The 12,566-nt window shown below is 53.7% G+C and overlaps 7 protein-coding genes across 7 annotated transcripts; 3 read left to right on the plus strand and 4 right to left on the minus strand.

Moving 5' to 3' along the window:
- Positions 1–186: 186 nt before the first annotated feature.
- J4E87_002550 (uncharacterized protein) lies at positions 187–887 on the minus strand (the record flags this gene model as incomplete). Its single annotated transcript, XM_049374186.1, has 2 exons — positions 187–747; positions 834–887. The coding sequence occupies 2 exons, from the start codon at positions 885–887 to the stop codon at positions 187–189; spliced, it is 615 nt and encodes a 204-aa protein (XP_049236326.1).
- A 1,841-nt stretch (positions 888–2,728) lies between these two features.
- On the plus strand, positions 2,729–3,267 carry J4E87_002551 (uncharacterized protein; the record flags this gene model as incomplete). The annotated part of the gene is made up of 2 exons (XM_049374187.1): positions 2,729–3,041; positions 3,224–3,267. The coding sequence occupies 2 exons, from the start codon at positions 2,729–2,731 to the stop codon at positions 3,265–3,267; spliced, it is 357 nt and encodes a 118-aa protein (XP_049236327.1).
- Positions 3,268–3,857: 590 nt separating this feature from the next.
- RFC2 (Subunit of heteropentameric Replication factor C (RF-C)) lies at positions 3,858–5,163 on the minus strand (the record flags this gene model as incomplete). The annotated part of the gene is made up of 2 exons (XM_049374188.1): positions 3,858–4,992; positions 5,048–5,163. The coding sequence occupies 2 exons, from the start codon at positions 5,161–5,163 to the stop codon at positions 3,858–3,860; spliced, it is 1,251 nt and encodes a 416-aa protein (XP_049236328.1).
- Positions 5,164–5,695: 532 nt separating this feature from the next.
- Positions 5,696–7,796, minus strand: NPL4 (nuclear protein localization protein 4; the record flags this gene model as incomplete). The annotated part of the gene is made up of 4 exons (XM_049374189.1): positions 5,696–5,980; positions 6,029–7,493; positions 7,540–7,736; positions 7,785–7,796. 4 exons carry the CDS (start codon positions 7,794–7,796, stop codon positions 5,696–5,698), a joined length of 1,959 nt encoding a protein of 652 aa, XP_049236329.1.
- Positions 7,797–8,225: 429 nt separating this feature from the next.
- J4E87_002554 (uncharacterized protein) lies at positions 8,226–8,923 on the plus strand (the record flags this gene model as incomplete). The annotated part of the gene is made up of 2 exons (XM_049374190.1): positions 8,226–8,621; positions 8,693–8,923. The coding sequence occupies 2 exons, from the start codon at positions 8,226–8,228 to the stop codon at positions 8,921–8,923; spliced, it is 627 nt and encodes a 208-aa protein (XP_049236330.1).
- A 456-nt stretch (positions 8,924–9,379) lies between these two features.
- J4E87_002555 (uncharacterized protein) lies at positions 9,380–10,618 on the minus strand (the record flags this gene model as incomplete). Its single annotated transcript, XM_049374191.1, has 2 exons — positions 9,380–10,290; positions 10,345–10,618. 2 exons carry the CDS (start codon positions 10,616–10,618, stop codon positions 9,380–9,382), a joined length of 1,185 nt encoding a protein of 394 aa, XP_049236331.1.
- Positions 10,619–10,897: 279 nt separating this feature from the next.
- J4E87_002556 (uncharacterized protein) lies at positions 10,898–12,197 on the plus strand (the record flags this gene model as incomplete). The annotated part of the gene is made up of 3 exons (XM_049374192.1): positions 10,898–11,043; positions 11,094–11,377; positions 11,428–12,197. The coding sequence occupies 3 exons, from the start codon at positions 10,898–10,900 to the stop codon at positions 12,195–12,197; spliced, it is 1,200 nt and encodes a 399-aa protein (XP_049236332.1).
- Between the last annotated feature and the right edge of the window lie 369 nt (positions 12,198–12,566).

Consider the following 12,566-nt stretch of genomic DNA (forward strand, 5'->3'; position numbering starts at 1 on the left):
TGTTGTGTTGTGCAAAGTGGTACATACTATGGGAGAGAGAACTTGCACGACTCATCATCGACTCGAGGGATAGCATAGCCCATTTGAAGGGTGAGGCCTTGCCATGACACGCACAAGACAACGCTCAGATCAGATTAGGGATGACAGCTCTTTGGTTAATCTAACGGGTATGTACAGACCTGTGACTTAAGCCGCCTGATCCAACGCGCCCGTGTAGTCATATACAAGCCTAACCCTAACAACCTCATCACTCCCCACCTTCCTAACCACAAACTTCCTCGTCAACTTCCTCTCACCCCCAATATCCGCGAAGCCCCAAATCTGCCACGCAGTCCATTTGTTCGCCTCGTTCTCCACAAAGCTCTCCACAACATCTCCTTCTTCTGTCTCTTGCAACCACCCTTCTGCCACGAACTTTGCATCTTCCTCGCTCACACCTGCAGCCTTTCCTTCTTCGATTGCCTTGGCTAGAGCAATGTAGCGCGACCGTCCCTTGACGGTGCCGAAGAGCCGGTCGACGTGCTCGCGGTAGTGCCAGTCTAGAATGCGGGTCTCGGTGGAGCCTTTGATGCCGCCGGTGATAAGTTGGTCGATCTTGATTTCTGTCGTTGGCGTGTTGTCTTCGCCGTCTATGGTGGTTTGGTAGAGGTGCTGGGTTACGGTCGCTGCACCAAGGGCTTTACGCGTCAGCCAGCCCATGCCCTGCAGGGCGAGAACAGCGTCAAATGCATCCGAGAGTGACTTGTTCTAGGATGTGTTAGAGCGACGTTGCGATGCACGAAATGATGAAGGATGCAGAGAACACTAAGACTTCAAAGCTGCTTGTAACTTACCATGACCCATTTCCCCTCGAGCTTTTTGATATCAGCACTTGCTGGAGCTGCCATATTGCTTAGTATGTTTGTTGGTAGAACTGTAGTTTGGTACGATCCGACTTCGTCGTGAGAAGAGCTTCGACAGCTGTCGCGGGGCTATGGTGATTGGTAGCGGTGGGTACCGTCCTAGTTGGGGCGGCCATGTGCAGTGCATCTTATATGCCGGTCGCCCAAGCACCAAGCCTATCCAGAGACGCCGTGTGGATTAGCACCTGCCTTAGTCGACAATCGCACACTGTCACGTTCGTACCTGAGCGAACATCATGCGTGGCGTCGTGGGAAGGGATGCCGAGGTTCGTCTGCTTTGGGATAGCACCTCCGCGGGGAACCCTGGTCTTCCATCTCATTTGCGCTCGCATCAATCCTCTCCATTCTCCGGAGTCCGCGACCACCGACGGCACACCTCCAGCTTGGGACGGGTCGCATGTGAACACTGCTCGGGAGAAGGCTTCCTGGATGCGTAACTTCCCGTCTACGGATGGATGGGGCCAGTCAGAGGCGCACGATACTGAAAGAAAAGCGCTGACATGCGATGAGGTGATTCTCAGCTGCATCTTCTCATCATCCCCGATTCCATACTTGTCCTCTTGTGCGCCTTTCTTCGATCAGTCTCTACCTCCGCCTCCCTTGTGGAATCGAGCTTGATGCAGCCCAAACGAGGAGCAGACAGAAGACATGAACAGGAAGCCGAAAGATGGCTCCAAAGTGACACAATGTTGCCGCCGGCAAATGGCTCGAAAACCGCCGAGTCGTTTGTAAACCTCCATCGCGCGCATGTGCGCCAACGCTTGTACTTCACTCACTGGAGAAACTTCTACCACTCCGCAAGAACTATTCTAAGAACAGTTCCCTCGCCGTACCTTACTCTCGTGAGTACTCAGCAGGTGCCGCACGTTTCGGTTCGTGAAATGTTCCGAAACAACGAGCATGTTTCAATGGCCGCCGACATGGTGAGGCTTAGCGCGCAAGCAACGTCAGAACTTGCCGCAACCGACGGCACAGGGGGGCGAGTATCATTAGAGAGTTCGCATCTGAGGTAAGGCTGCGACACGGAACGTATGTTGCTGGGGTTGGTCGATGCCTCAGATGTCATGTCCAAACTACCCAGCCGCTCGGTAATTTTCCCCTCAGCTTCAAATCTGGTTCGCGGGTTGCTTTTGTTTACCAGAGGCATCTCAACACCTGCTTTGATTATCTCTCTTTTGAGCGCGCTGGAACTCGCATCTCGTATCTTCTTCTTTTTCCATACCCGCGTCTTCGTCAGAAGGTCACTTAATTTTCTTGTGGCACAGTCGCACAGAGTCTCATCAAACTTCTCGTCACTTGGTCACTCATTGGACGTACACACGGCTTCGCGCAGCACCATCATCGTATTGCCCCATTTCAGACGGTTACAAGCGCAGTGAAAGACAATTTTGCACGTTCCAATCGGTCTTGCGATCTCGAATTCTCGCCAGCGAAGCGCCATACAACCGTTCTTACTTCTACGGCGGCTCAGGAAGCCCGGGTACATAACGACTTGACCGAACGGTTCCCAACGATACTTTCTTTTTCTCAACGTCCCAAACGGTCAAACTGAACAGAGGGACCGAGCACTCTTTCCCCGCCCGATTCGACGTCATATTGCGCAAAAAGCTCGCAGTCGTGCATCGCAGTGACTCCGCTGCACGCGTTTGTTTGTCAACAACAACCTACTATATTCACGACACTCGCTCTCGCTGAAGAACCACGCTCGTTCATTATCCTTCTAAACAAGAATCAATCGCCCCACATTCTTTTACCCGCCACGCGAACACCACGCCAACCCATCTGAACACCCATAATCACCCCAAATCGCACAACTTTTTACAGCCATGAAGTCCATCTCCATCCTCATGGCCTTCGCCTCCACCGGTGCCTTCGCATCAGCAATCCAATTCCCCAACCTCCAAGACCGCGCCATCGATCCCGCAACCATGAACCCAACACTCCTCTCGGTCTTATCAGTGCTCAAAACAGCTATGCCCACGGGCCCCAACGCCCCCATGCCAACAGGCGATCTGGAGCCGGGTTGGTACCAGAAATTACCCGGAGATGTCAAGAGTCTGTTGCCGGAGCTGTATCCCGCTGCTGCGGCTGCGACGTCGGAAGCGGGCCCCGATGTTGTGAGTCAGGCGCAGAGTACGGGTACGATGGTGGTGAGTGCTTCCTCTTCTGCCTCATCATCTTTGTCGTCGCTATCCGTGTCTTCCTCCGCAATCGCATCTGCATCTGCGTCTCTATCGGCGTCGTCGTCTTCCAACTCCAGCGATACTTCTCTCACGACGTCCGTGTCAACATCACAGACCACACTTACTAAGACATCGCAGTCGGCGTCAACAATCACCGATGTAGTGTCGCCTTCGTTATCTGAAATACCCTCAGAGAGCGCCTCACCCACAGCGTCTTCTGCAACTCCAGCCAGCGCTTCAGCTACGCCATCGAACTCACCGTCTACTGGCAACAGATTCGCGGTCCGGACGGAGACACTGGCTGCTATCGCCATGTTCAGTGTTGGAGCTGGATTTTGCATCTTCGCATAGCCTGACGACGATGTACGCTACTGGATGTTTCACGAAACTACGCTGCGATCGGTCCGCATTCTTTCTTCATATTTTCACGGGTATTTGTCGGAGTTGTATGTGCAGTAGAAAGCGGAGTTTGTCTGGATATTGGGCGGACTGGGCGCGACCCCGCATGACGAGATGATGGCTTCCATGCGCTGAGCGCTACACGACGAGCTTTGAGCGGGAGTACAACGTGTGCTTTCGCATGTTTATTCTTTGTATATCCTTTTTGAGATATCCCCACGCGATACGATACGAATGTAATGTAGCTTTCTGTTTGGTCATGTAAACGACTACGTTACTATGAGTGCTACTGTCCCATCAAATACGTCCCTTTATGCCCTTCACCCAGTATGCTTTACGGAGACACGAACCCCATGACAGCGCTATTGCTCCTTCAGAGACAAAGCACCCCCGCAACTCTGACTCCCAGATCCAACACAGCAAGATGTTCATCCCCGCCATCCACAAGCCTCTTATCCGTCTCACTAAACACACCCGCAAGCCTCACCTTCTTGACATCCTCAACCCTCTCATCGTACATGATCTGTTCGTACAACTGACCCACAGTCTGCGACGCACTCCACCCCTCTGCAATCATATTCTCCACCACCTTGGCAATCTCGTTGTAGCGTATCGACTTGGTAGCCGAAGACTTGGGGAAGAGCGAGTCGCTGAACGAAGATAGTGTAGCAGGGGGTAGCACACCCGCGATCTCAGCGATAATAGGGAGGGAAACAGCAGGTGTCTGAGCTGGCGCCGCCGCAGAATCGATATCCATCTCGTCGTCCTCAGCAACAACCTTCTTCTTCTTTTTGCCTCCCGCACCCTGAGCCTGTACGACAGCGCCCACGAGCCTCGCCGCGGATTGCAAAAACGTGATCGCCTTTCTCAAATCGCCGTCCGCGACTCTGACCAACTCCTCCGCGACCCCTTCTTCCAACTGCACGTTCTCCAACCTCGCGATATCGCCCACACGCTTAACCGCATTTCCCTGATCCAGGCTCTTGAATCGGAACTTCGAACACCTCGACGCAAGCGGATCGATAATCCTCGTGACGTAATTACACACAAGACAGAATCTCGTCATGCGACTGTACGTTTCCATCGTCCTACGGAGCGCACTCTGGGCATCCTGCGTCATGCTATCCGCCTCATCCAGCACAATGATTTTGAACGGCGGACACGGGTATTTGTCTCTGTACCGCACTTGTTTTGTCTCGCCGCTGCTCGCGTCTTCCGTCATGACGTTGTAGGTAGGCGCTACGCTGAGTTGCTGGCGCGCAAAGTCCTTGACTTTTTGACGCACGATGCTGATGCCGCGTTCGTCTGAGGCGTTCAGTTCGAGGACGCGCGACTTCATGAGTTCGGGGCCGTAGAGTTCTTTGGCGAGGGCGAGGATCGTGGAGGTTTTTCCTGTGCCTGGCGGGCCGTAGAAGAGCATGTGTGGGAGGTTGGAGGATTGCATCGTGCGGGACAGGATTTGGATGGTGTTGTCTTGGGCTGTTACTTCGGAGAGGGTTTTGGGGCGGCTGTGATGCTGTTAGTATGGGTGCGGAATGGTGTGCTTAGGTGCTGCGTTCGTACTATTTCTCAACCCATGGCTGCATGCGATTGGGCTCTTGCTTCGTCGTAGGCGCTTTTGATGAGCTGGCCTTTGCAGCGGCTTGCTGCCTCGCTTTTACGTTGAAGAAATCGGCCATTGTGGTGGTTGTGTGGAGTTTGAGGTGTCGAGGTTGGGATGTTGAGCTGGACTGCTAAAGTGCGACGCGTCGACGCGAGACCGCGAACTCACGTTTCTGCACAGACCACGTCTTCTTTCTCTAATCACATCATCATCGCGGCATACAAAGCAGTTCGCCAATCCTCAATCATGCTCAAAAGTTTCAAAGACCGTACAGATATTTCCATAACAACGTCTATATTAACAAATCAGATAGGTTGAGCGATTCACATAGAGCAAGCTATACCTTCAGACATGTCTCACGGCAGAAGATGTCAAAAACACAGTTCAACGGATATATTGCACACCCTGATTTCCTCTCGACCGATCACCAGATGCTAGAAATCTGCGACGACGCCAGGCAATGCATGCACCTCCGCTCATACCTAGCTCCTCAACTCCACCAGTATGCCCACTACTTCCAGGCTTCATGAGCCTTTCCATTGTCGCTCGGGTTACAGACCTATGGTGTCAGAGGTCGCGCCCCAGGAGTGTGACTAGCCTAGACTAATCTACTTCCCAAGCTTAACCCCCTTTACCCTCTTAGCCAACTGTACTGAATCGGAATCTGAGCCATAGGAGGACTGTCGCATCGTACCGCGGGTGTGGTCTAAGGCTGCAGCCCCCCTACTGGCCGACTTGGATTGGGGCGAAGATTGATAGGAACGTTTCGGGGGGCGCTCACCACTTTCTTTGAGAATGGTCAGAAGGGTTGCCCAGCCTCCGGTATGTTGGAGCGCTGAGCCTTCTGAGGTGTCGTGCGTTGATGCTACCTTGAAGAGCAGTGACTCTTCGTCCTAGTCGTACAGTTAGCATCATATCCATGCAGTTTTGCAGTGACGCACCTTTGACAGAATGCCGAGGTTATGGATAAAGCATAGCATGTGGAAATTGGAAATGGCATTGAGGCCGCTGGTCGTGTTGAGCGCCAGCCCGTTCGCTCTGGCGTTGAGAGCTTTGCCAAGATGTGAAATCTCTGGCATCTCGCCCATAGCCTCGCGGTTCTCGATCGGGAACTTGCCACCAGTGAAGAGAGGATTTGGCTGAGTAGGGAATCCGTGTGTTAGTGTGAGAAGCAGATATTCCACGGGGAAGTCGGGTTTGGCAATCTCTTGTACGTTCGCACCGTGTTCGTTGATTCTTCTGTAGAAAACTTCAGGGATGTACCGCGCGCGATTCAAGGCTTCATTGTCTTCTTCCGACTGAACAAGCATGACTGATGGCTCGGCTGAGGGCTCGATGATGTCTGCGCGGACCATCTCGACGGCGTCGTTCGAAACCTGGTACGACGAGATGCCAATCTGACCTTGATCATCGCCGCTGATTACACACGTTACAAAGTTGGATCCGTGTCGTCCAGTATCGCTCCACTTGGAAGGCCGGGGGTATCTTGCTTGGTACCGTGCTGCGAAGCAGATCTCTAAGGAGGAAAGGTAGTACGAGTCCATATGACGCTTGCAGATGACAGAGCCGTCGCCCTTGTCCGCGTCGAGGAGATCAGTGAAGATCACACCGACGCGTTGCAGCCCACACTGTGCGGCAATCTCGTCAATCTCCTTCTCGTTGTCCCATTCGCCTAGCGAGATACCGTCCGCCTCATTGACTTGCGGTGGCTCATAGATGGTCTCGACAACAGCCTTTGTTCCCAGCGGCACCTCAGTATACTCCTCGTACCTGCCGTACAAGAAGCCCAGTCGCTGACAGCCCGTTTGTCTCCAGAAGTTGATCACATCGTCCACCACCTGTATCGAAGCGAACTCGACATGGTCTACCATGCGGTACTCTTGTGGCTTCAGCGAGATGGCGCTAGGCATGCACTTGGTGCAGATACCCTCTGGGAATGGCTTGTGTCCCGATGGACAGTCGGGGCGTACGCGGTAGTAGGGCTCGGTCAGCGGTGGCATGTACGAGCTACCGAGCTCTGGTCTGTTCTTCGCCGAGTTGACTTTGCGCAGGTATGAATGGAAGGAGAGGTGCTTGATCTTCTTCTCGGCGAGGTATGCGGGCGAGTAGGGTTCGAGGGGCATACAGTAGTCGCACATGCCCTTGGGCCCGTGGGAACACATGCGGGCGTCGCGTTTCCTGGGGATTTTGCCATCCTGTCTATCTAGCCTGTCGTCGAGCGGGGACTGCCTGACAACCTCCCATGGGTTCTTTATAGTTTGCAAAGCATCGCCGATGGGAACGGAGCCCATGTTGGTCTCTTCGACGGGTTTGCCATTCAGTCGTGCGCCGCCGGTCGAAGGTGCAGCATGGCCATTCGGTGCCGCAGACTGCTCCTCGAAGGATAGGAAGAGTTGCGCGCCGTTTCTATAGTATCATTAGCTGTGAAGACAAGCTTGGGTAAGCTACGTACGATAGTCCCACTTGCTTGAAGCTCACGCCCTCAAGGCCAGCAAGCTTCCTCGCGTCGCCTCCCTGCGGCTTGTTGCTAACACTGATGCTCTGGATGTCGACATTCTTGGGCAGCTTCTCGGCAACCTGGGGCAGAATCGACGAGAAGGTGTCCTCGGGCTGTACCGTCAACCGGAACTGACCGTCTTTGCTAACGAACTGGTGCGAATTAGTAAGATATCACCTGCATTGGGCATAAAGACATACCCTCAATATCATGATCGGAACGCTATGAATTTCGTGGTGGAGTGGATAAAGGTGATGCTGGTGGTAGGGTATAGGGAGGAGATTTGGGAGGGAAGCGCGACCGGAAGAAATAAGTAGACAAAGGCGAGGTGCAGTGGTGAACCTTGGTTGGTGTTGGTGATTGATTCGAGAAGGCGCCTGTAGCGGAGCGGACATGGATGACGCAGACGCGCTAGAAGGACGCTAGTCTGGCGCGGAACTGGACAGATATTCGAATGTATCGATAAGTGAGACAACAGCGACTTGCCCTCCCTCTTGGTCTTCACCTACCCCATATCTCACTACTGAGAACACCGTCGCTTCTTCATATTCTAACGTCAGCGCCTGCATCGCATCCCGAGCTTGTCATACCTCTTCACATTCCGCGCAAACAAAGCACACACAACCCACACAACATTCACCATGTGGCCCTTCGACATGGTCGACTGGGTAATGCTTACCGTGCCCATCGCTTACATCGGTATCCTCGCCGGATCATTCACTGTCTTCACCAACCTCTACCGCAAGCGTCAAGCCGCGAACGCCGCATCCCTCGAACCCTGGTTCCCCACACATCTCCAGCGCAATGTCTACCTCTCCCTACTACACATGGACGAACCCAAGGTGCCGGACAGCGTACTCAAGGCTGCGCTATTGCGTCGCGCAACAGAGGACATACATAGGATTGTACAGATAAGAAACGCCAAGCAGGCGCTGCAGGCATTGCTGCAGAGGGGTAGCGTGGGCGATGATCTGTGGCAGCGGTTCCAGCGGGCAGAGAAGGAGATTGAGGAGGAACTCAGGGATGTCGTCAACGAGGTGAGTCTAGAGAGTATAGATTGAAGTCGGGTGGCTTCGCAATTCTTTGAGCATGACTGACATTGAGACAGGCCAATGCCTTTGCACCGAACTGGGGCCAGACCATCTTCCAATCCGCTTCAGAAATGGCACAGAACAACCACATCCGCGAGCGTCTCGGTGAGATCACAGCCAAGGCACCAGCGGAAAAGGAGTGGTGGGAGAATCGCAGGGCTGGCATCCAGTCCGAGTTCATGAAGGAGTTGGACGAGGAGAAGGCCAAGAGCGACGATGGTGTAATAGTGGAGAAGGCCAAGGCATGAGGAGTGTAAAGCTGTAATGATGGATGCGTTTATTTCTAGGTATCGAACATGGGGTTACTGAATATGTATAGGGTCATGGCCTTTGTAGCATTTGTGTAGCTATCCATTACGCCTGTGATGTGTCTCAGCCGTTCAGTTTTGATGTATTCAGGAACATGGCGACTGAGACATCTGACAGGCATACTGGACAGCCACACATCAGTAGCTACGTGAGCGAACCAACATATTATCATCATCGCTTGCAGTCGAATTAGTGGACTTTAGCAGATGATCAACTCTGTCAAACTTGTATCAACTTGTTCAAATGCTAAATTGCAGTGCTATAAACGCCATTATCCCATAGAGTACAAGCCCCATACTGCTAACTAACAAAGACTGTCTGTCGTACACCAGATATACAATGCTCGATCTTCCGTCTCCCTCTTATCTCCACCACTTCATACATCTAGCAACCCCTTACTTCCTTGTGGGACCGCTGACACCGGCACCGATAACACTGGGCAGCTCCTCGGCACCCATGCTGTAGAGCATACCAATACCAGCAGAGATCAAGAATGCCAGAGTGACACCGGCACCGGCAAAGAGCCAGAACTCAACCGAGATGTCCTTCTTCTGGCAGGCGGGGCCGCCCCAGTAGGTGACCTTCCTCTGGCCCTCCATACCCTTTCCGTCTTTGTGCTCGACCGTAGCGGCGCAGGCGCATCCATAGCAGTCAATTGTCTCCTGATCAGAACCGGATCCACGTCCCTTGTGGAGGAGCTTGCACTCGCCGTGGCTGGAGCAGTTGTGGGTCTGAGTCTCGCAAGCCGACATGGACTTGAAGCAGCTAGGAAGGATACCGCGAACAGGTCCCTTCTTGTTGTCGGCCGCAATGACGACGGGGAAGTCTTCAAGGTCAGGCACCTTGGAGACAGCAGGTACGGGCTGCGAGGAGAGGATTGCCTCGGGGTTCTGGCGGCGGGCCTCCTTGGAGGGGACATCGTAGGCGCCCCACGGTTGGGCAGCGCGCTTGGACTTGGACTTGGCTGAACGCGGCATCATGACGACAGTCGTGGAGAAACCCGTCTCCTCGGCCTTCTTGTTGACGCTGCTCAGCACCTGGGCAATCTGCTCGGTCGATAGGTCGTCTTTCGCGCCGGTGGTCCAGATGTTGAGGTAGCCATTGTAAGCGTCCGACTTCTCGTTCGGTGGGAGCGCCGACTCAATGTCGAAGTTGGACGTGTATGTCCGTTGCTGGGGGTCTGAGAGTGCCGGCAGCGACTTGGCTTGTGCTATGAAGTCCATGACCAGGCGCTCATTGTCTTCGATAGATGGCGCACTCGATATCGCAAAGTCGTGTGTGCGGTCTGATCCATCGTTGATGATGACTGAGAGCTCGGGTTAGTCGTATCCTTCGCGATGCTGTCGTCACGTATGCCCACCTGTTGCCTCATCTTGCTCGGCGCCCTCCACCCACATCAGCAGGTGCGCCTTGGATTGCTCTGCATCGTCTGCGCCAAACAGCTTCTGGTGCCTTCCTCCGTACGTGTTGATGTGTCTGATTGTCTCGGCGTCGGGGTGCTCGACAGAGTGGAATCGCGATAGGCCCAGGCGCTGGGCAATGATCAGACGCGCAGTCTCGGGACTGACGGTGGGGCGAGCTGCAAGGACGGTGCAGTACAGCGATGAGGCGACAAAGGCGCCGGATAGCTTCATGGTGGCGGTGAGGATGGAGTTGAGGACGTTCCGCGATGATGCAGGTGCATCATCGCCATCCTGAGCTGCGCTGCGACCTAGACGGAACTAGCGCCGAACCTGCCTCACCTCCGCCCGCAACTATCAGTGATACAACCCGTGGGGCGCTATCAACCGCATTCACTTGTTTACGCTGCACAGCTTCACGCGCATTCTTTGTTTCAGAAAGACCTAAATGTCTCTCTACTTGATCTTGCGATCCTCATTCTCATAACACTCGCTTCCGCCAGCGCCAGACCAATGTCTACGCCACTGGTGCTTCGGCGCAACTTCTCCCTCTTGAACCGGATACCACATGCGCGTATAGTCCGATCGGCAGCACGAGATGGCCACGAGCGAGTCATAATACAACGAGTGCGTATAGGGCGACCATTCCTCAGCAGGTCGTGAGTCGCTTCACACATCCCTGTACTTTCCACGTGCTAACTGTCCACAGACGATTAGTCGGTGCCGTCGCAGTCGGATTGGCCTTTTACGGAATCTCGAGATATATTAGCATAAGTGTTGAAGTTGAAGAGGCCAACGACGGCGGGTGGACAACGGTCGGCCGAGAAGCAGACGATGAAGACGAAGACGACGACGAAGAATACGACCCTATACTATTCATACCCACCGGCTTTTCGAGGCTACAGCCGAAGAGATTTTGGAAAGGGTCAGATCCAGAATGGCAACAGTTCAAGAAGCTGGCGACAGACCGTCCAAGGATTGACAAGATACGAGGTACGATATCCTTGGCCGAGCATGTCGTTCATGTACTGACAACGTGACAGGAGAATTAGTATACAGAGTACGCAACGCTTTCGCCAAGCACCCAATTCTCGTCGCAAAAGCCGGCAAAATCGACACGAGCAAAGGCAAAGTGTGGATTGAGGTCAAGTTTCCAGACACCACGCCCGACGAATACGCACAGCCCGGGATAGAGCTGTTGGAGGATGGAACGTTGCGGAAGGCAATGAGACCAGTCGACAGCACTGTTCACCACCGCCTGAATCGGCTATTCTATCCCAAGGAGGCAGCAAAGGCCATATACAACAGCACAACGAGCAAACTAGGAAGCTCATGGAAAGGATTCAAAGTCTATATGGGCTGGAGTCCAGAATCGAAGACCGAGACCGTCCAGGAGCTCGTTCAGAGAATAAGCGCCAACCCGCGATCATCGGCGAACCCCACGACGAGCGTCCCTTCAAGGCCTTTCTCCACGTCTGCGACACCTACCCAGCAGCCAGGTGCGTCGCCCTCTGTCGCACCTGTCGACGGCGCTACCAAGGATCTCGACCGCGTCACAATCGATCCCAAAAAGTTCACACTAGACCTGTCGCAATTCCAGGCCGACTTTCGCAGAACGTTCAAACCGTACCCACACCCGGTCCCGCGCGGCGCCTTCGTGGTGATGGGCCTCGTCGAGGTATACGGCGAGCGAGCGAAGATAACAGTCAGTGTGCACGCCGTGTACGATCCCAAACAGGGTCGCTACGTTGGCGTAAGTGCACAACCATACAATTTTGTGGAATTCCGTCAGTCTCCAAAGGGCGGGCCGTAGATTTGAACGATGGAACTTGAAGCGTTATACCCGGCGTCGAGGGCGTTTTGAGCGATTAGATATCACGTCATGTCATTCATTGTGTGGGTAGCGTCTGCTTGCGTTATGTGATCACGTTGAGCGGCATTTGTAGGTGTTTAGACTGCTCTGAGTGGGGGAAGAATGCTGGACTTCTACATCACTTTTCATCGTCCCGTCTTGGCTGTCTATGTCTATATAAATTCTCTCTGGTCGTTGTGCTTCTGCTCTCTCCTATGCACTTCGTACTCATCTTTCCAAAATGATGAACAGCCGTATGCATGAGTTGCGTCTTGCCTTCCGCATCTCTTCCAAAAATGCAGAGTCTCCGGGCATGTTTCTTCTGCTCAT

Source organism: Alternaria ethzedia (genome assembly GCF_023757985.1).
Source record: "Alternaria ethzedia strain BMP 0044 chromosome Unknown scaffold_4, whole genome shotgun sequence".
Taxonomy (NCBI): Eukaryota; Fungi; Ascomycota; class Dothideomycetes; order Pleosporales; family Pleosporaceae; genus Alternaria; species Alternaria ethzedia.